This window comes from Gorilla gorilla, chromosome 23 (assembly GCF_029281585.2).
Source record: "Gorilla gorilla gorilla isolate KB3781 chromosome 23, NHGRI_mGorGor1-v2.1_pri, whole genome shotgun sequence".
In the NCBI taxonomy this organism is placed as follows: domain Eukaryota; kingdom Metazoa; phylum Chordata; class Mammalia; order Primates; family Hominidae; genus Gorilla; species Gorilla gorilla.
Genome location: NC_086018.1, coordinates 17,318,391 through 17,340,831, shown reverse-complemented (window position 1 = coordinate 17,340,831; position 22,441 = coordinate 17,318,391). Strand labels below are relative to the sequence as shown.

At 56.2% G+C, this 22,441-nt stretch overlaps 1 protein-coding gene across 5 annotated transcripts in view; it reads left to right on the top strand.

Annotated features, from left to right (window-relative positions):
* TXNRD2 (thioredoxin reductase 2) overlaps window positions 1–22,441 on the top strand; it is a 66,215-nt gene that overhangs the window by 35,583 nt on the left and 8,191 nt on the right. For 4 of the 5 annotated variants that reach the window (XM_055374976.2, XM_031005570.3, XM_031005571.3 and 1 more), the window contains 3 exons: window positions 6,990–7,009; window positions 7,932–8,023; window positions 10,474–10,648. In XM_055374976.2, coding sequence (XP_055230951.1) covers window positions 6,990–7,009; window positions 7,932–8,023; window positions 10,474–10,648 — 287 coding nt within the window. Of the gene's footprint in view, window positions 1–6,989; window positions 7,010–7,931; window positions 8,024–10,473; window positions 10,649–10,853; window positions 11,799–22,441 lie in introns of those variants that run through there. The other variant, XM_019018410.4, reaches the window with a different exon arrangement.

The window sequence follows — 22,441 nt, the reverse complement described above, 5'->3', positions numbered from 1 at the left end:
TTTTTTTAATGTAACTTAAATCTTTTACACTTAGTGGCTTTTTGATTTATTGCATGTTCAGAAAGGCCTGCCCCACCCCCAAGATTTTTTTTTTTTTTTAAGCCCTGTATTTTCCTTATGGGCGTCCACAAGTCGGATTTTCTTTTACTTCCTTGGGCTGGCTGCACTTCTTCTGCGGTGTGGTGGAGATGGGTTGCCCAGGCCCCAGTGCCCATCTCAAGGCACTGTTCTCACTCGGCGTCCTGAGTTCTGCCTGTGCCTCTGGTTGTCTTTCACGTAGGCTTCTCTGGGTGGAGTCTGGATGCCCCTTCAGCCCCTGCAGGATGCTTTGTCTGCTGGACCTTCAGGGAAATGGCCTTGGACGTCCGGCAGCCCCAGGATGTCTGCTGGGCCCCTCGATGTACTGGGGTCTTCGGTGATGGTCACTGCAGCCCAGCACTTTCACCACCCTGGTTGCGCCTGTTCCCCTCAGAGGCTGCCCGCTTGGGCCTGGGGAGGGGGCCCGGTGCTCTGGGTGCCCTGGCCCTGCTGTCTCCCTAGCAAGGTGGCTGGGGCTTGGGGAGCGCTCCTCTGCAACCCTGTGCTGGGGGCAGCCGGCTCGGCCGGGAAGACACAGCTCCAGATATTTTGTTCAGGAAAGAAACTGCAGTGTTTATTTTCTTCAGAAAAAAAACATTTAGAAGATTTTTTTTAAAGCTCTTTCGTTTAGAAGGAATCTAGGTATGTTATTGTTTAAGAAAAAAAGTGTTTGCAATGTATCAGTCACCCGTTTCATTCTGAGCATGATTTATGTGAGGAAATGGTTTTTTTAAAAATTAAGCTGGAGATATATCCCTGTACGATGCTTCTGTGAAAATGCGGCTTTTGTCCGGCGCTGTTAATGCAAGTTGTAACAGTGTAATATGGGAGTCAGTGTTTACATGTTACATTCCTCTGCTGCAGTCAAAATAAGCCCGGAGGGTCTACAGTAGCATTTCTGTATTTTATCAGCTTGGGCTGGGGCTGAGGGGAGGCCTCCACTCACACTTGGAGGGGCTGTTTCTGCCAGATTTATTTGCCTTATAAATATTCCCCATGTTTATTTTAACTCGCCTTTAAAATGGAGCTGAAATTAATATGGACCCCGGGGCTGCTCCCCTGGCCCCTGAGTGCCTCCCGTAGTCGGGTGGGACATTTCTACCTGGTCCCATCCTGGAGGCCAGGTGGGCAACTCAGGGTGCCCGGCATCACAGTGCCCCTCCTGCAGTGGGCACTGCGTCCCCTGGTTGGCTCCTCCACCAAGGAGACTCCCTGTCCCCCTGGCCCCAGGCCCTCGGTGGGCTCTGCGCCGTGCACGAGGCCTCCCTCGTCCCTCTCTACTACAGGCACAGGCTGCCGCCAGGAACTCCTTTCAGCGCACGTCTGCGTGGGGCCCACTGCCGGGAGCTCCAGATCTGGCGAGTGGTGCCCACAGTGGGGCCTGGGACCCAGCCTGCAAGGTCGTACCGTGCCACTTTTGCCCCAGAGAGGCCACTCAGGCATCACAGTGCACCTCGGGCCCCAAGTTGGGAGCCCCCTTCCTCCTTTGTTTGCATCCAGGTCTTAGGGAGCCCAGGGCTGGACAGATGGCAGAGGTAGGGGGACCGTGTCCAAGCTCAGTCAAGGGGAGACAGAATTAAACAGTGCGCTTCACTAAACAGCCATATGCTGGCAAAATGGGGCCATACCTGTTGACCAGAGTGGGCTGAGCACCTGGTTTGTAACCTAGGAGGGTGAGGAAGACGTGCAGAAAACTCAGAAAACTCCTGAAAAAGCAGTGTGAGCTTGTGGGTGGGTGAGCAGGACCCTTGAGTGCACTGGGGTGGGGCGGGGAACCTTCTGGCTGCCCCACTCCCATAGCCACGCCCCGGCGCAAGGGGCTGTCCTCCCAGTCTTGGTGGGGACCCTGGGAAGGACTCCAGGTCGGCTCCTGCTCCGCCTCTGCCATGCAGATGCCCGCCTTGTGCCAGCCCGTTTGCCTTTTCTGCTGTGTTGTGTCTTTCCTTCTCTGGAACTGCAAGACAGGTTGAAGAAGAGAGGAGGTTTCTGGGGAGGTACAGCGACCCTGGGCAGGCAGTGGAGCCCCTCTGGGAACAATGGCCACTGCAGGGAGGCAGGGGTGCGGAGGGGCACGTGACCCCAAATGACTAGGCTCAGAGGGGGCGTGCAGCCTTGCAAACCAAACCTTCCATTCCACAGAGCAAGCCCCCGGCAGGTGGAGGAATGTGGAAGGCGAGGATGGTGAGCCCACACCGGGGAGCTCCTTTACAGAGGCAGGCACTGGGGGTCGGGATCCAAGTGCAGCCAAGAGGAGCCCGAGGCCCAGAGGGGCCTGGCAATTAAGGGGGGCCAAGGAGCTGAGCTCCAACTCCAGTCCCACAGCCGCACAATCTTCCTGCCACTTCCTGACCTGGAGGGCTGCCTCCACCGGGAAGCCTCTGCACCCAGCAGGGACTTGGGCCCCGCCAGTGTGCCTTGTCTCTGCCTCTTGCACACCCACGGCCCTGGGCTTCGTCTTCTCCCTCAGTGCCAGGTTTTGGAGCTCAGGTGCCCTAACCCCAATATAGCGAATTGTGGTCACTCTATTCTAGTCCTCCCTCTTGCTGTGTCTGTAGGTCCGCTTTCTGCAAAGCAGGGCTCTGAGCTGGCAACACTGGGATGGGGCAGAGGGCGTGAATGAGACCGCAGCCTCCTCTCAGGTCCAATAACGGAGGTACTGCTTCCCGGAAACAACCAGGGCCTGCCTGTTCCTGCTGCCGGCTCTGTAGCCCCTGCCCAGGTCCCCGTGGGGGTTTACGGAGCATGGGGCCAGCCTTTCCTGCAGCTGCCAGGCTGGCTCAGGGGCTGACCAGCCCACACACTGGCCCCTGGGGGAGGGGCTGCAGCCAGCCAGGCCTGTCCACCCTCTGAGGCTGCTCCACCAGCCTGCTGCTGTCTGTCCTCGCACTCCTGGGGCTCCCAGAGGCAGAGTGTTTTTATAACTTGGGCTGGTTTAAGGCTGCCTGTCAGTGTGTCATGGAAAGAGCTTTCATTTGACCCTTAGGAAGTCCGGAAGCCAGCCAGGTACTGCGATCATTTTTCTCTCTTCCTAAGCGCAAGAGGGAAGAAGATAAATTTTATCTTGGGAAGAACCACAGCCATTTGGGAGAAAATTTAATTTAAGTGGCACATTCCGCTGGTGTGATGGGATGTCCTTGTGTTCAGCAATAGGGAGACCAGCTGTCCTCCTGGGGCTTGTTACCAGACTGCAAAGCCCCCGCCACCTCTCTGTGTGCGTCCCTGTGGCTAAGACATGACAAGGTAGGGCTTTCAGTGGCATTTGTTATAGGGCCAGCACACAGAGGCTCCGGCCCAGCATCTGCCCCTGAGGGGTTGGGTGGGGCTGGTGGGGTCCCAGCCAAGCCGGGAAAAGAGGCCTTCGTAGCACCCCCAGCCGTGTGCTGCCTCCCTGGGGCGTCTGCAGCTTGGCGGCCCATCTGGTATTTCCTGGGCTGGCAGGACCTCCAAGGGGCCAGGTGCCTCCCGTGAGACTTACTTTGTGTGAGTATTCCCTCTGGAGAGCAGGCCTTCAAGCTCAAGAGGCAGATGGATTGCTCTTTAAGCCTAGGCTTCGTGGGCCTGAATTAATGCTTTTGTTTCTGCTTCCTCCCCCCATTCCAATTTTGAACAAGAAAGCCTGCCCTGTGATTAGGCTAATCCTGCAGTAGTTATTATGCCTCTTTGGAAAATGTTTGCACACCAAAAAGCACAGAGAGCTGAGCTGCTGGGATCACGTGGAAAACTCATTTTTGTTTGTTTTGTTTTGTTTTGTTTGTTTTAGAGACAGGGTCTCACTCTGTTTCCCGGGCTGGAGTGCAGCTTACTGCAGCCTCAAACTCCTAGGCTCAAGCGATCCTCCTTCCTCAGCCTCCCGAGTAGCCGGGACTACAGGTGCATGCCACCATGCCCCAGTAATTTTTTTAGTTTGTAGAGATGGGGACAAGCTGTATTGCTCAGGCTGGTCTTGAACTCCTGGGCTCAAGCAGTCTGTCCACCTTGGCCTCCCAGAGTGCTGGGATTGCACACATGACCCACCACACCCAACCTCTTGGTCTTTTAATGTAGCGGTAAGTTGAGTGGTTCCAGCCCCCTACCCCCAGGTCCTGTGAGCTGGTCCCCTGACTTCTGTGGCCAGCACCTCTGACTTCCTGTGGCCACTCATGGCTTGAGTTGGTTGCTGCACCACGTTTCTGTCTGTCCCCACCCCTGCTGGGCCGTGAATGGCCTGAAGAAGGTGTCTGTAGGTTCCCTGTCTTTGGGTACTCTCTATCCCTGTGATCTGGAGGCTTTGGTGTCTGTCTTATTTTGCTCGGGCATTTTTTTACTTTAGCTGGTCTGAACGGAGTTCTCTGTTTGAATTCTCATATCCTGCATTCTTCAAAGGGTAAACATTCACATAATTTGATCAATGCGGGGAGGCGTACAGTGAAAACCAATGCTGTCAATAATCCTTGCTCATGACAACAAGAAGAGGCCCAAAATGACCCTCCACACAAGCGAGACGTGAGCTTTTGTTGAGAGATTTCAGCCGAACACATAGGGTCAAGGATGCCCACTTGGGAATGTGCCCACTGCACCCACCTCCTCCTAGCTGTACCTTCAGTTGCTGATTCAGAGCTGGCAGCTGAGGGATGGGGGCACCTGTGACTTTGAAGGTGGCCCTTGAGGCAGGAGCTTCTCCTGTGCCCCGTGGGTGCCAGGACAGGAGGCCCGGGCACTGGGGGACTCCGAGGGAGGGCCTGGAGAGTCACCTGCCCCCGCTCCAATCCAGGCCTGGTGGGTCAGCATCGTGTAGGAGGTGGGGATGTACACGTCGGTGGCAGAGACAGCAAACATTTGTGGCAAAATCAGGAGGGTGTGTTGCTGTATCCCTAGTAATGAGGTAGGAGGCCCGGAGAGCAGCCTGGCCCCCATCCTGCAGCTGCAGGGCCCATTCCTGGAGAAGGGTTGGCCTTCAGGGCCAGGAAGGCCCTGACGTGCAGGGGCCCAGCTGCCCACAGAGGGGATGCATTGGCCTCACTCTGCTAGTGCCTGCACAGCCCAGCGGGAAACATCTAGCCCATGCACAGCCACCTCTGGGAGCAGGGGGCAAAGGGCACCACACAATGGGCTCTCGCCCAGTTATACCCTTGCATTTAGGGCAGGATATGCAAAGCAGCAGAGTTCTGTTTATATTTGCAGTAACTCATAACTTCATATCTTTTTTTTTTTTTTTGCAATGGAGTCTTGCTCTGTTGCCCAGGCTGGAGTGCAATGACACGATCTTGGCTCACTGCAAGCTCCACCTCCTGGGTTTACACCATTCTCCTGTCTCGGCCTCCCCAGCAGCTGGGACTACAGGCGCACCACCACGCTCAGCTAATTTTTTGTATTTTTAGTAGAGACGGGGTTTCACCATGTTAGCCAGGATGGTCTCGATCTCCTGACCTCGTGATCTGCCTGCTTCGGCCTCCCAAAGTGCTGGGATTACAGGCGTGAGCCACCGCACCTGGCCATAACTTCATATCTTAAACAAAAGCTTGTACCTTTCACTGCATATAGCAAGTCCAAAAAGAGTTTGGTTTCGCCATTTTGGAAGTGCACTTCCGTGTAGAGATGTGTATGTGGTGCCTATGTGTGTGTGCACGTGTGGAAGTGTGTGCATACCATGGTGCCTGTTTCCCAAGTGTTGCTGGCCCTGAGTGGGGCTGGGAATGCATCTCTGCAGTCCTGCTTGGCTGGGGGTCCCAGGGTCCCCCTTCACTGTCCTCACATGCTGAGTGAGGCGTGTAACCACCTTGTGCTCAGCTGGCCAACAGAGCTCTGTCTGCTCACCCTAATTCTGACAGTGGCGCGGTTCTGTCCCCAGCCACAGTGAGGAAGCTGCATGCCAGATGCTTCCCGCAGGGCACCTGCAGAATGATTCCAAGGGATACACCGTGTTTTGAAATGGAATTATATCATTAGTACCTGCTGGGATTAGCACTGACATTGGGCTTATCCGTCCTTACATCACCTCCTCTTGTTCAAAGACTGGAGGGTAATGTGGGAGCCCACCCACGTGCAGCTGCCCCGCTGGGAGTTCTTGTTCGTGTTAGGTTCTGTGCCCGTTTGCATGTGTGTGCATGCATGTGTCTACATGAGTGTGTGCATATGTATATATGAATGAATGTACCCATGCGAGTGTGTGTGTGTGTGTGTGTACATTTGTGCCCGTGTAAGAGTATGTGCATGCACATGTGTGCATGCAGGTGTGTGGCATGTGTGCATGCGGGTGTGTGGCATGTGTGCACATACAAGTGTGCGTGAGTACATGTGCATGCAAAACACATGTGAAGTGTGGGGTTGAACAATAGAGGGTTTTCACTACAAGAGCAAATATTTCCAATGACTGCTGGTCGCAGTGTCCTGTGCTGCCTCCCCTGTCCCTGGGGTCCTTCAGTCCCCTCTCTGGGGAGCTGGCCCTCCTGGCCCTGCGCCTAGCTGTGATAGGGCTGGATGTGCCTCTGGCACATGGAAGGGCCCAGCCTTCTGTGGTCTTGAGAGTGCTTTGCTCAGATGATGTCTTCCCTTGCGGTCTGGTGGCCTCCCCATCCTGCCAAGCATCTCCCAGCTTCCACCCTAGCCCAGGAGGCCCCGGGGGAGAGAAGGAAAGCTGTGTGCTGCTCTGGTGGATGTTTCTCCATGCCTCCGGGTGCCTTCCAGGGGACAGGTACCACTTGTCACTGACACACACGCCCTTCACCACCAGGCGATTTGCTGATTCACAACATGCTTGACAGTGTAGCCTTGGAAAGTGGGCTTTGTCCCCTGGGGCAAGCTGTTTGAACAGTAACCTTGGAGCCCACGAGCTGACCAAGGGCCTGGGTGAAGGCTGCAGGGTTCTTCTCTGACTGCACTTGGTCAATAAGGGCCTCAGCTTTACATGTGCTCTCTCTCTGTTTCTCTAACAGGTTGGTGGTCGGGGCCAGCTGTATCCTTTGCAAGCGTGCAGGTGGCCATCCTGGGAACTGGACACTTCTTCCCTGGAGTCCCTCCCTGCCACCCGCCCTTCCAGCAGGCTCTTTGCTGCCTCAGATCAGGCACTTACTGGGCCTCTCGGCGTGGAGGATCTACTGTGCCTGGGGACAGTTTGAGGCTGACCTCTGGCCAGGGATTCCTGGAGGCTCTTCCTGAGCTGGGACAGCTGGACATGGCCATGAGGCAGCTGGGCTGTCCTCCCTCGAGAGCAGCCCCAGCCTGGACCCATTGCTTCAGAAGGGACAGTTAGACAGGGAGGGTCAGGAGAGGAGCTGCAGGAGGGCCTGGGGTCAAGGGGACATCTGAGGGAGATGAAAGCCCCTGGCCGGGCGCGGTGGCTCATGCCTGTAGTCCCAGCTACTTGGGAGGCTGAGGCAGGGGAACCGCTTGAACCTGGGAGGCAGACATTGCTGTGAGCTGAGATCACGCCACTGCACTCCAGCCTAGGCAACAGAGTGAGACTCCATCTCAAAAAAAAAAAAAAAAAAAAAAAAATCCCCAAGCCGCTGGCTGAGAGCACAGGTGGAAGAAAGCAGCTGCCTGGCATCTCCCATGGCTGAGGTCCTCCCTGAACCAGCCACTCCTCTCCATCCCAACTGGAATCCACCAGGATGCAGGCCTCGCCCTGGAGCCGGGATGGACAGCACATGGGAGCAGAGGCCAGAGGCCGGCCTAGTCCGTGGGTGCTGCTTGGCGGCTCCTTGCTAACCCCAGCCTGTGCACGTGAGATGTGGAGGTGGGGGTCTTGAGTTGGGAGCCTCCTCCAGGGCCAGCCATGGATGGGTGGGGTGTGGGCTGTGGCACAGGGCCCTGGGGTGTTGTCCCATCGTTTCCAAAATTGGGATCTACAGTGCTCCTTAGCTGGCACCCCACAGATGTGGCCCTGGAGTGTGCTGGCTTCCTCACCGGGATTGGGCTGGACACCACCATCATGATGCGCAGCATCCCCCTCCGCGGCTTCGACCAGGTAGTGCTGGAGGCCCCAGCTCCCGCCCCTGTGGCTCTGAGGCCTTCCTCCCACAGCCCCCTCCCAGGCAGGTGCAGTGCAGTCATGGGCCACGAGTGATGCCTGAATCTTTAGAGATAACCCTTGAATTGGATGAGGAGGTTGTCCAGGAAATATGCAAACACTCGGCCGGAGCGAGGGAGGAGGGTGGCAGTGGGGCGCACAGCTGCACAGAGGCCTGCAGCCGACCACAGGCACAGTGAAGGGAGGCTCAGCCCAGCCTTGTGCCGGCAGAGCAGGTCACCCTCCGGGTTGTCCCATTAGTAAGAGGCCGGTGTGTGCTGCAGAAGTGTTAGCCCCACCTCAGAGACCCCCAACTCCCTGCTCTCCCCTTGCCTGTCCCCTCTGAGGGAGTGGGGGTGAAATAAGCTGTAATGTGTGAGCTGGGATGAGGGACACAGGGCAGCGCTGGCTCCAAGACAGCCCGTGGGATCTTGGCTTCTGGACAGGTGCGCTGTGTACAGTGGCCTTCATCTGTGTCTGGGGTACACACACTCATGTGGCCAGCAGGACGAGCTCCTGGATTGGAGCAATAGAGATTTTCTTTTTTTAGCTAAAAACTCTTCAAGGGAAAGTCTCCTGTTAAAATAGAAGTCTGGAGTTGTCATTGTGGAGATGTCAAACACTCCATGACTGCCACGAAGGAGGCCCCTTGCAGGGTGAGCTGTGCAGATCTGCAGGCCCTGCTACAGGTCCTCGGCCGATCCTCAGCTCACAGAGCCTGAGGAGGTCACCTGAGGTGGGAGGAGCCAGGCCTGTCATCTCCAGACTCCCAGTGCCACCCCCAGGCTGACTCAGAGACCCTCCACCCGTGTGGCCATGTGTTGTTCCATCTTAAAGCTATGGCACACTCCCATCATGTCCCTCAGTGCAAACCCACCGAGCCCTGTGGTAGGGACGCAGTGTCTAGGAAGGCCTCAGAGCCTTCAGATGCGGGGAGGGTGAGCTGGCAGTGGACGGAGGAGGAAAGGGGCCTGCAGAATGGGGGCCGTGCCTAGGCAAGGAGGATGCACAGTCTAGGCAGCCAGGCTGAGGGGCGAGGGACCCTGTGTCCTGGACAGGCTCCATGGTTCTCCCTCAGAGCCTGGGATGGCCATGCCCGCCAGGCCTCTGGAGGGGTGCTGGAGTGATGAACAGCCTGTGCGGCAGCCCCTCTGCAGCACAGCCAGCCCTGCCCGGCGGGCCAGACTCCCACACACGCCATCTACAGCCAGCTGGCACACCCGCACAGGTGTCAGAGGATGTTAGCAGTGACTGTTTTTCTCCTCTTGAAACCAGAAGCTGTGGCCAGCTTCACTGCTGGTCCGTGCAAGGCCCCATTGTCCTGGGAACAGGGCCCCCATCTGTAGCTGGACTTGGGGCGCACAGGCCTCCTGGGCCGGGAGGGAGAAGCAGGACTCTCTCTGTCCCTGATCTGGACCTGAGCCTGCTGTGCCTACATTTCTAGGCGGGAGCAGAGTCTCCTACCTACCCTCCTGGCTCCTGGATGGCAGAGGGGCATGTTGGCCACATGTGGAGGGGTGGGCCAGGAGCAGGGGCCATCTTGTTGGACCAGGGCACAGCTCCTGGGAGAAGGCACGCTTCTCTGCCATTGGTTTTAGTGAAGACTAAGTTTTTTGTTTTTGTTTTTTAAAGAAATGTGTAGATGTACCAGGATTTGTTTGTTTTTCTTTTTTTTCTTTCTTTTTTTTTGTTTTGAGACAGAGTCTCACTCTGTCACCCAGGCTGGAGTGCAGTGGCACAATCTCGGCTCACTGCAAGCTCCACCTCCCGGGTTCACGCCATTCTCCTGCCTCAGCCTCCCAGTTAGCTGGAACTACAGGTACCTGCCACCACGCCTGGCTAATTTTTTGTGTTTTTTAGTAGAGACACTGTTTCACCGTGTTAGCCAGGATGATCTCTATCTCCTGACCTCGTGATCCGCCCGCCTCAGCTTCTCAAAGTGCTGGGATCACAGGTGTGAGCCATCGCACCCGGCCTTGCTTATTTTTTCTTTTAGAGATAGAGTCTCACTCTGTCGCCCAGGCTGGAGTGCAGTGGCGTGATCACAGTTCATTGCAGCCTCAAACTCCTGGGCTTGAGGGATTCTCCCACTTCAGCCTCCCAAAAGGTTGGGATTACAGGTGTGACCGTATCTGGCTGATGAAGACTTAGTTAATTAGCATCTAGAGAGGAGCCCACAGGCTGAGTGAATCCTGACCATAGGGCTCAGGGTTGAGGACTTGGAGCCAGGAGAGGGGCTAGACACTCCACAGAGAGCAAGAGGACGTAGAGCAGGGGGCAGGGTGTCTCACCCCGTCTTCCGCACAGACCCCTCTCCGCCCTTCACTGAGGCCTTCGAGAGCAGGGCAGGGCCAGAGCCTCTCCCACGGCCACCTGGTCTTCATGGCCTGTCTTCTTGTGCTTTGCAGCAAATGTCCTCCATGGTCATAGAGCACATGGCATCTCATGGCACCCGGTTCCTGAGGGGCTGTGCCCCCTCGCGGGTCAGGAGGCTCCCTGATGGCCAGCTGCAGGTCACCTGGGAGGACCGCACCACCGGCAAGGAGGACACGGGCACCTTTGACACCGTCTTGTGGGCCATAGGTAAGGGCACGTCGAGCCACACGCTCTGTCTCTGGTCTCCCCGAGGTGCATGGAGAATCTTGCCCCACTTCCTGTCACCTCCCAGGGCTCCCCCATCCTGCTGGCTGCCAGGCGAGTTGGCCGTTCCCCAGTGCACCTCGAGAGCAACCGTGAAGGCCTGTGGGGCGGCACTCACACTAGGCTGCGCCCATCTTGCCATCCCCAGCACCTCGCATCTCTGCGTGTCTCCCCACCACCGTGGGACATGCTGGAAAAAACCAGAGAAGAGACTGAGACGGCATCAGCCAGGTGTCCTCATCGAGGAGCAACTAGGCAATCATCCTCGCCTTCCCTGGCCCTTGAGCAATTGCTTATTAAGGTTTCAGCACATAAATCCTACTTGTCACCTTCCAGGTTTAAGTCTTGGTATGTTTCTTTTCTTTTCTTTTTTTTTTTTTGAGATGGAGTCTCGCTCTGTCGCCCAGGCTGGAGTGCAGTGGCAACCTCCGCCTCCCGGGTTCAAGCGATTCTCCTGCCTCAGCCTCCTGGGTAGCTGGGGCTACAGGCGCCCACCACTACGCCCGACTAATTTTTGTATTTTTAGTAGAGACGGGGTTTCACCATGTACGCCAGGTTGGTCTCAATCTCCTGACCTTGTGATCCACCTGCCTTGGCCTCCCAAAGTACTGAGATTACAGGTGTGAGCCACCACACCTGGCCAGTAGGTATTTTTTCTTTAGCATATTAAATGTTTTGCTGCTTCAGGCTTTCCAGCTAGGTTTTTTTCTTTTTTTTGCGTGTGAAACAGGGTCTCTCTCTGTTGCCTAGGAGGAGTGCGGTGGTGTGATCATAGCTCACTGCAGCCTCCACCTCCCAGGCTCAATCTATCTTCCCATCTCAGCCTTCTAAGTGCTGGGATTACGGGTTTGAGCTACTGTGCCCAGCCAAGCTAGTTTGTTGTTTTTAACATAAAAATGATATGGATTTGAAAGTTTTAAAAATTGTGGTGACATACACATAACATCAAATTCATCATCTTAAGCATTTTAAAGTATATAGTTCAGTGGTGTTAAGTACGTTCATATTGTACAAGCAGCATGACCATCCATCTCTAGAACTTTTCCATTATCTCCAAACTGAGCTCTGTCCCCATTAAACACTCACTCCCTGCTGCCCGGGCACTCACCCTTCACTGTGTGTCTCTATGGATCTGACTCCTCGAGGGACTTCATGTAAGTAGAATCATGCAGTGTTTGTCCTTTTGTGACTGGCTCATTTCTCTTAGCACAATGTTTTCAGGGTGCATCCATGTTGCAGCATTTGTTAGAGTTAGCATTTCTGTAGCACGTGCCAGCATTTCCTTCCTGTTGAAGGCTGAGTTGTATGTGTGTCCATCATCTGTCAGTGGACACTTAGGTTGCTTCCATCTTTTGGCTGTTGTGGATCATGCTGCTGTGAACATGGGTGTGCACAAGCCGCCTGTTTTCAGCACATAAAAATGACACAGACTTTTTAAAGTTCTGTCCAGCCTTCTCGTGGCTTTCAGTGTTTCCCAGTGGGTCCCTTTGGGCCTGGCAGGTCATCACATGCCAGGAGTGGCATTTTGCAGGCCTTTCCAGAAGTTACATTTCGAAGGCTTCCAAAGACATCACCCTTCCAGTGCTGGGCAGAGGCCTGGGCGTTTCCCGGCCAGGCGTGGGCTGGCTACAACTTGCTGGGCACAGTCTGGTCTCACCTTCTTGCTCTCTGTCAGGTGTAGGTCCGGTTTTGCATGGGGCAGTGGCCGAGCAGGTGTGGGGAGTGTGGACACAGCCAGGGGATACCTGTGCCCAGGCCTGGGCCGGGGCTGTCTGACGGGACTGGCAAGGGGCAGCTGGAGCCAACAGGGGTCGCCCAGACACTGCTCTGTCCCAGGCCTGCTGCAAAGCTGGGCGTGGAGGCCATTGCAGATGGGCCGCCGCAAGGAGGGCTGCGGGTCCTCGTCAGGATGGGTGGCGGCACACACAGCATGCCTGCTCAGATGTCCTACCCACCTTGGTGCCTGGCCATCTAGTTTAGGCTCCTAGTTTTCCCAATCACCCTGTCAACTTGCATGTTGAAGGCGGGAGCAACCTAGTCAGTGTTGTCAGTTCTCCGAGGCCTTTCTGTGCTGAGCCTGGTCTGTTGTCCCTTGCGAGAGCCCAAGATCAGAGCCAGGGTCCCTCTCTGGCTCCACCTCCATCAGCTAACCGGGCTTGCGTGGGGCTGGCCAGGTGTCAGTGTCTCCTGGGGGAGGGCTCCCAGAGGCACAAGCTGTGTCATAGGGTGATGCACTTCTGAAGCAGTCACTCGGAATGGGAAATCAGAAAGGAAACCAGCCTGGAGCGGCTGAGGCTTCACTTTTGTGCAGTGGACACAAGCGCAGAGGTGATGACCGGGGAGGACCTGAGATGCCTGAGCGCACGCAGGGCTCTTGGCCCGGAGGTGATCAGTCAGCAAGAGCAATGTTCTCAGCCACGTTGTAAAAGTAGATTTTAAGTAAGTTTATTATGATAAACACTATGAAGGATTAGGTAACATTTTGGACTCTGGAGTGTACTGATGGTTCTCATCCTAAACTCCACTTTATTTTTCTTTCAAAATTTATCCTCCTACTGTCATTCCCAAATAAACTCCACTCCAAAGGGGAGGTGGCGAGTTTCTCCCTCCCACCGTGCCCTAGCCCTCCTCCTCTGTCTGCTGACACCTCCGTTCACCCACAGCATAAGGGAGATGTTGCCATTGAACCGAGGGGCAGCCCTCGACCAAGCCCATAAGGATGTAGCAGACCAATGGGCCGGGGGCTGTGTCCCCGGAAAGCCGGGGCGTCAGCCTGGCAGGCAACAAGCAAGGCCTCTTCCTACTCAGCAGAGCTGCCGTGGCCTGCACGCCCACCCTCCCTTGCTAGGAGTCTGTTTTATTTTTTTGTATTTTCAAAATGAGCATCCCCCAGACAGTCTGCCTGGCATGATTGATGCTGGGGGTGGAAGCTTTTCGCAGTCCTTGGCCTCTGACCCTGCTTCCCGAGGGCGGCGCGGCTTCTGCGCGCCTGCTGGGGGCCGCTCGGGCATGTGCTGACTTCGCTGCTGCTCAGAGCCAGGTTTTGTAAACATTCAGGAGCCACTTCCCAGGTCAGCAACTGCGAGCGTTTTCTGCTGGTTTGTACGATAAGCCTTTAACCAAGCTTTATATCTACTTGCAATAAAGGATGATCCACTCTGGGAGGTTAAAATAAAGCGCCCTAGGGGCGGCACAGCTGGCAATGCCAACATCTCCGACTCTGCTTCCTGTACCGGGTGTGCACTACGTCCGCACAAGCTGGGCTCCGACAGGAAGGGGGGATGCCCCCGTGCCCGGTGCACACACACACACAGAAGGGGCCCAGGTGCTGCACAGAGCTCCTGTGTGGGGCCGAGTGCTGGCCCTGCCCGTTGCCTGTGTGCCTGGCACCTGGCCGCAGCTGGCGAGGACCATGGACATTGGCATTGCGAAGTGGGCCCTGCAGTCTGGAAGCAGAGGAGGACCAGAGCCCCTTCCTCGCCGCAGCCTTGATCTCCACGTGGTGGATTAAACATATTAGCAGTTAAAGCAGTTAATTGCTGTGCAGGGGGCCCCCGCTCATTGTTTGTCTCTGAATCACCCGCCCACACCAGGTGTCTCAGATAATAGACTGGGAACTTCAGTGAGGAGGATTTCCTGTCTGCAGATGTGCCGATTACAGCGCTGAGTGAAGACAGTCAGCCAGCACTGCTGCGGGCTCGAATTCGCCCGCTGAGTTAACCAGTTGTGGCCTGAATCCCTGGCTGTCTAGGGGAGCAGGGCCAGGCTGGGGCGTCCTGAGCAAACGCCTCCCAGTGCAGAGGCTTCTAAGTGCAGTTAAGTTTAGATTTGGCTTTAAAGAAGGGACAGACTGCCTCTGGACTGCAGCCCTGAGAAACGAAGTTGAGATCGTCATGTGCCCCTTTGGTGTCCCCAGCCCCTCTGGATAGTTCTCTGTCCCTCTCTTGAGGGTGAGATGCTGAAGGCTCTGGCGTATCCCTCCCTGCACCATAGGAGTCCTGCCCATGGCCAGAAGAGCCAGCAGACACAGGAGGGGACTCGCTAAACCTGGGGGTCCCACAGCCAGGCAGCTGTTGTGCCTGAGTGCCAGGGAGGGTGGCCACGGGTCTGCCTGGGGCCTTGTGATATGGCAGGTGAGACGAGACCCAGGGAAGGAATCCATCTGGATCTTACCCCAGCCACTGAAGCTATTTCCTCTTTGGGCTTTCTCTTAGATAACTCAGAGATGTCCACCTGTGTGTAAACCAGCATCAGAGCCTGAAACACAACATGCATGGAGCATGGGAGCTTGGCTTCCCGGCTTCCTCTTGGCACCACACAGAGGCCACCCCCGCAAGCTGCCCCTGTATAGTCTCCCCCACGTGGCACGTGTGCCTGGACCACAGCCAGAGAGACTGGGGTGCCCAGCAGATGATGATGGGGGCTGGCGGTGCCCAGGAGGGGAGCTGTTGCCAGGGTGGGCTGCAGCCCTGGGCTCCTCTCTCCACCCAGGCACTGTTTGCTGGCATGTACGCGGCAGGCAACTGTCTTTGCTCAGCTGTGCTCGGCTGATGGCTCCCGTACACCGCAGACCCAGCTACACAAGTCCCTGCGGATTGTCCCTCTGTTGAGTGCCAGGCAGCAGGAAAGGGCAGAAAGCAAGAACCAAGCTGGGGATGGGTGGGAGCATCCTAAGCCTGGTGAGAGGGAAGGGGCAGCTCCTCCTGGATGCCCTCTGTGCTGGTGTGGGTGCAGCTGGGGCTTAGGGGCCACAGTGGATGTGGATGCTGCCCGGGCGAGGGGGCTGCGGTGGGCCCATCAGGACTGCTCTCAGGGATGCGCCTTGCTGCAGCTGCGTGAAACCAAGTTTGTGGCTATGCTCTTCCCGGTGGGGATGGGCCCAGCAGTGACCCTGGCATCCACACGCCTCCATGCTCTCAGGGTGGAGTGGCCATCCCTGAGCAGGTGACACGGATCGGAGGCCCCTCTTTGATAGTCTAACACTTTTTTATTTTAGTGCAAATTTACTTTGTAATTAATGACATCAAGAGAGACCCAAATCTGCCTCCATTGTGAGTTTGATATTTTTTGAAGTGGGGCCAAGATGAACATTCATGGAGCTCTTCCTATGAGCGGTGGCTGCGGCCTTCCCCTCCATACCACGTGGCCCCGGGCGTGCGCTGCTGCTCCTGAGACAGCACTGTTGGCTCAGCCCTAGCTCATGGTGGTGCTAACACCTCACAGAGGCCAGGCCAGAGTAGCAGGAGGCAGCGCCCTCTGCTTACCCACCAGCCTGGTGCCCCACGCTTGGCTTGAGGGCTAGTTCACACTCATGTCCAGAGCCCACAGCTATCTGACAGGCCAGCTAGCACCTGCATATGTGGATGTCCAACTGGGTCTTGTTACCATGTCAAATTCAGTACTTAATGATTAGAACTGAGTGGAAACCAATTAAAAAAAAAAAAAGAACAACATGGTGAAAAGTCTTCTAGAGATAGGTCAGCACCATTTATGCATATTACCATGCACCCTCTAATGTCTGCAGGTGCCCTGGGGCAGCCAACCTGTTACAATTGCAATTATGTTAACAATTGTTTAAGGGCCGGGTGAGGTGGCTCATGCCTGTAATCCCAACACTTTGGAATGCCAAGGTGGGAGGATCATTTGAGCCCAGGAGTTCAAGACCAGCCTGAGCAACAGAGTGAAACCTCTTTTCAAATAATTAATAATAATAATAATAATAATAATAATAATAATTGTTTTTTGTTTGTTTTTGAGACGGTATCTAGCTCTGTTGCCTAGGTTGGAGTGCAGGAGCGTGATCTGGCTCACCGCAACCTCCACCTCCCAAATTCAAGCGATTCTCCTGCCTCAGCCTCCCAAGTAGCTGGGATTACAGGCACCCGCCACCACGCCCAGCTAATTTTTGTATTTTTAGTAGAGACAGGGTTTCACTGTGTTAGCCAGGCTGGTCTCGAACTCCTGACGTCATGATCCGCCCGCCTCAGCCTCCTAAAGTGTTGGGATTACAGGCGTGAGCCACTGCGCCCGGTCTAATAATAACTGTTAAAGCAATAATGACCACTCGCCACAGAGCACGCTCCTTCCTGGGGGTCCTCTGGGCCTGAGCTGCGGGCTGCGCCGTACTCCAAGGCTGACTGTGGGGTCTTACACATCATAATGCACATAGGCAGCTTGAGTAGGAAAGGCCCTTGTGCTGCCTGCGGGGAAGCTCACCCCCACCCCCCGAGGAGCCGCCCTGGGTATGAGACATCCCTGGAACAGCCTAGGGGTCCCTGGTGGCTGCTGGCAGTCACAGCGAGTGGCCAATCAGGTCCCATTGAGGCCCAGGGGCTCACTCATTTATTCAACTAACATGGCGTCTCGATGGGACCTGAGGCCAGCAGGGCAGGTGCGTCCCCTTCCCCCTGGTGGGCTCATAGCTGCGGGTAGGGGCCTGGGGCTCATTGAGAAGGCACGATTCCAGGAAAAAAAAAAAAAAAAGAAGATAAATATTTAAAAAAAAATAAGCTTCAAGAATCTAAGTCCAGTTCCAAAGTCATACGCTCCTCTGTGCCTGGTCCAAGGTGCCTCATTGGGGCAAGTGGCAGGCCAGGCCCCGTGAGAGTGGCTGGCTCTGGGGGCCACATGCCTCATGAGACAGTCGCCAGGTGGCCCACAGGGCCTGTGTGTGAAGCCGTGCCCGCCTCGCATCGCCCACCGGCCCTGGAGCCTCCCACTCCCACACCCTCGTCCTCAGGCGCAGTGCTTGGCCCTGGCTGCCTCTGTCTGGATCACAGCCACTGGCTCACCCTGCTGTACTCCTGCTGGCACTTACCTCTCACCTGGGGCGCTGCCTCCTTGATCTTTCTTGGGAACATGTGTCCCAGGCGGGCGTGAAATCAGAGGGCATGCCTGTTCTTCCCATCATGGATGAGAGAGGCGCATGATACTGCATGCGGCTGGCCGTCCCCGTGTCCCTGTGTCCATCAGAATAGGTGGGAGTGACCCATGGTGACTGTGTGGGTGGTTTTTGGGCTTCAGCCTTCTCTGGTCCCTCCTTGGGGCCAGGCTGGCTGGACAAGCATGGTGGCTGCCCTCCATCTCCTGGGCCATTGACAGCAGCTGGTGGGGCTCTCATTGTGATCAGAGGAGGGCTGCCCTGCACGGCTGTTCCTAGCACTGGCCACACATGGAGATGGGCTGTCCTGCATCAGGGGTGCTGCACTGCTGGGCCTGGGGCTGGAGGCAGCTCCGGGCTGCAGAGATGCTCAGCCCAGTGCTTCCTGAGTGTCAGTGTTGTGGGCCAGCCACACATATACATAGGAAGTGAGAACGTCCATTTGTACCTGGAATTACTATTTTTTTGGCAGAAGGACAAACTTTGTTGGGCCCATCAGCCCCAATTCTGAACCAAGTCCAGTGGGCAGCAATGAGACCCACTTTGCTACCAGCAGAGACATCTCTGCAGTGGCAGGTTCGCCAACGTGCCAGTGGTTGCCATCTCTGAAGGGACGTTCCTTGGGGCTTGCGGCCATACTCTGCACCATGATCAGCAGCTCTTCTTTGCCTTATATGTAGTGGGCATGGCCTGCCTTCAGGATGGCTGGTCAGTTTGGCCACCTCTGGCTCCCACGCTGACCACAGCTCTGTTGGCTGAGATGATCCTCTTGGAGGGCAGCTTCATGTAAGTCTTCCTGGTTTCCGGGCTAGGGGAGGTGACTGCGGTGTAGTTCTCAAAGGCCCAGGCCAACAAGTTCCAGTCTCAGCCTCTCCTCCAGGCAGCGCTTGATGGTACAGGTGTGGTGCCTGCAGGGAGGACGCTGCCGACGTCCAGCTGGGCCCTCTTGCTACAGTACACAAACACAAATTGGCCCGTGTGGAGGCCCTTGGTGGTGATGGACAGCTCTGTCTGCTGCTTAAACTGATGTGGATCTTGGAGACCATCTCAGCAGGGGGATGTCCTTCAAGGTGCCCTTGATGTAGCTGTGCCGCTCAGCTAAGTCCACAGCATGCAGGCCTATGAGCCCTCCTGCTTCATGTGCACAAGGAACACAGAGCTGGTGCCCTTCCTCTGCCCACGAATCCCGTGGCCCACGACTGCTCATGAATACAGCCTGAAGAGCTGTACCTGGAATTTTAATGCCCTTGTCGTTTGCAGAAAATATGCCAGAGTGTCATGTATCCATTACGTAATAAGCTCTTACAAAGAAGGAACATGGTGAAGATGCCTATAAATGCATGAGAAAAGGCAGGAACTGGCAATTTACAAAAGAGGAAATACAGTTCATAAACACGTGGCCAAAAATTACTTCATCTTACTAGTCATCAAAGAAGTGCAAATTAAAGCAGCATGACAGAGAGCGCTGTGCGCCGCCTGCCCCAGGAAGGAACAGAGTCTAAGGACTGCCCTGCGCCCAGAAGCCCCCGCTCAGCTGGCCGCCCTTCCTCTGAGGGTCTGCCCCAGGAACTCAACTGACACATGGCAAGCTGGTGCCCCAGGTCTCCATCCTGGTGGTGTCTAGGAAGCAGAGACTTGAGAGTGCCTGTCCTACCCCAGGAGGGGCCATTCAGCAGCACTTGGCAAACGCTGCACTGGGCTCTCAAGAGCCAAGGCTGCGAGGACGGAGCTGCAGGGAGCACAGAGCCGCCCCATGGGGAGGCCTGCAGTGGGCAACAGGCGCAGCTGGGAAAGCTCTGAGCACAACATGCAGGGCGAAAGACACCGGTGCAGGCACCCTTCTTTCCCTAAATGGCCTGAATAGCGCACATTTATCCTGGCATAGGAGGGAAATGGTCGGGAGCTGACCAGGCACAACTGCTTTATCCTGGCATAGGAGGGAAATGGTGGGGAGCTGACTGGGCACAGACACCTGCATCCTGCTGCTCACACCATTCGGGCCCCACTGGGTCCCCACCTCGGCACGAGTCATCCAACCTCCTGCAGGGCTCCAGGCCTGAGCCAGTAGGGCCTGGGACGCCTGATTGGCTGTCCAGCACCAGCAGGGAGATCTGGCCCTTCTCTGGCCACTGCCTAGTCCTTTGCTCAGCAAGACCCATAGTGGGGCTCAGGGCCTAGTGTCCTGCCATCAGGGCTGGCCACAGCTAGGGACGTGGCCCCACCCAAGTGGAGCTGGCCTCTTCCCTGCACCCACTCCCAGCCAAGTCCCACCAGCCCAGCTTCTAACCCCACTGTGCCCTCGGCTGCCCTCCTCAGGGCTGAGCCTGCTGCCTGCCACAGGTCACTCACTCTTCTTTTGCTGTTCATTCCCGAAGGGCTGTGGAGTCCCTGCGGGGCCAGGCGTGTCTGTGCTTCGCAGCCCACTCTCCCCTGGCCATCCAGCCTGTCCAGCTGTCATGCTTTTCACATTAGTGGCTCCATTACATTCCCACCGACTTCCCAGAGTGATCCACACAGCATGTGCGGAAGAGTCCTGGCTTTGGATGGGCCACCTAGTTCCATGCCTCTTTTATCTCTTGTGACTACTTTTAAATTTATCTTTATTTCCTTCGGGACCTGGGGACAGGGTTTGGTCAGCACCTGCAAGGTCTATAGTTGCCATAGTGCCATAGTTACCATGAGGAACATGATGAGTGCTCTTGGCTTCCCAGGACCAGCCAGGCAAGCGTGCAGAGGAGAGTGTGGGTGCAGCGTCAGATGTTGTGTTCCAGCATGGAGCAGGCACCAGGAAGTGCTGGGCCTGGTGGGCTGGACACCAGGTTGGAGAGGGACCAGACGGTTGACCGTGAGCCCCCTGCCTGCAGGGACCACAGCCCCTCCTTCGTGCCCCAGCCCTGCCCATGGGGCCCAGCTCCTTCCTCTGATGTGGGCTGGCATCCCCTGTGTCTGGGCTGATCCCCGACCGGTGCCAGCCCTCCCGGCACCCAATTCCTGCGGCTGAGCAGAGCACAGAGGCTGGAGCCGGCCTCCCGCAAGCTGGCTTAGCCAAGTTGGTATGTTTTGACTCCCGCCCCGGGACAGCAGCTGGAGACTTAAGGGTTCCCTCTCATGGGAGCTTCAGCTTCCAGATGCTTAGGTGGGCGCCACCCGCATACCGGCCAGCAGCTGGTTTGTCCCAGCCACGATGAGCAGGGGAGCTATGCTTTTGACGCCAAATTGCCTTTGCCATTGGTGGATCATCCTGAGCCCCTGGGAGCCGAGAGCAGCTGGGGTTGGGAGGGAAAAGCTGCTGTGGCCACCCGCTGGCCTGGCAAAACTACACCCATCTGAGTTAGGGGAGAAAGGGACCTCTGCTGGCTGTTCAGCTATGAAGAGGCCCATGCGGTGCCCTCTCTCCGGGCCCCAGGCTGTGTGGAGACTGGCAGGGGGCAGCTGTGCTGACCCCCTGGACTGGCCATCCCCTGCCCCTCTTGGCCTTTGCACCCAAGAGCAGGATCAGCTGAGCCAGCTGCCCCCTAGAATGGGCATGGTGTAGTTTGGACACTGCCCCTTAGCTCAGCTCCCCTTGGCCCTGAGGTCTCTAGGCTGGGGCTATGTGCCAGGCAGCCACGAGGGGCTGCAGCACAGAGCAGGTGGGAGACCCGGCTGCTAGCTCTGCTCACCTGGCCCTCTACTAGCGGGTTACGGGGGCTTGCTTTCTCCTAATGGGGAGAGATCTTCAAGCCCTATCTGGGCAGAGGGCCAGATGCCAGGACTTGAGCATTGTTGGGGTACAGTCCAGGGTGTGGCTGGCTCCTCTTCAGCTTGTCCAGATAGGGAGGAGACCACTGGGAGCCAGCAGGTGTCCCTTGAAGGAGGCCCCTCTGGACTCTTGAGGCCTGGGAGCTGATGGATCTCACTGCCTAATGGTATCAGGCTGCGGTGCTGCAGACAGATGCAGGGAGGCCAGGCAGGCCAGGTGCCAATAGCTCCCCACGAAGGGCTGGTTTCTCCGGATGAAGTCAGTACCAGAGCCATTGGCACTATGCTGGTGGCCCTGCAGCAGGGCCTGAGGCCTGGGCAAGTGGAAGATTCTGGAGTCCCATGCTTAGCACTCTTTGATGTCAGGGAGCCCCAGCATTGGCAAGTGCCTCTTCCTTTCCCGCGTGCCAGGAACCAGTCTAAGGCCGACTCCAGTTTCCACGGGTGGCACCCCTGCCTTGTCTCCTGTGCCGGCTGTCATCTGACCAGCGTCCGTTTCAGACCTGCCTGCCACCTCCTGCAGAGGCCAGGAGCCCCTCTACACTGCTGGTGCTTCACGTTTGGCCAGTTCTAAGTGGACATTCTTTTTTCTTGAGACAGTCTCACTCTGTCGCCCAGGCTGAAGTGCAGTGGTGTGATCTTGGCTCACTGCAACCGACACCTCCCGGGTTCAAGCAATTCTCATGCCTCACCCTCCCAAGTAGCTGGGATTACAGGTGCATGCCACCACACCCAGCTATTTTTGTATTTTTAATAGAGACAGGGTTTCTTTCTTTTCTTTTCTTTCTTTTCTTTTTTTTTTTTTTTTTTTTGAGACAGAGTTTTGCTCTTATTGCCCAGGCTGGAGCGCAATGGTGCAATCTCAGCTCACTGCAGCCTCCACCTCCTGGGTTCAAGCGATTCAGCCTCCCGAGTAGCTGGGACTATAGGTGTGCACCACTACACCTAGGTAATTTTGTATTTTTAGTAGAGCTGGGGTTTCACCATGTTGGCCAGGCTGGTTTTGAACTCCAGACCTCAGGTGATCCACTTGCCTCGGCCTCCCAAAGTGTTGGGATTACAGGCATGAGCCATCGCGCCTGGCTGAGACAGGGTTTCGTCATGTTGGCCAGGCT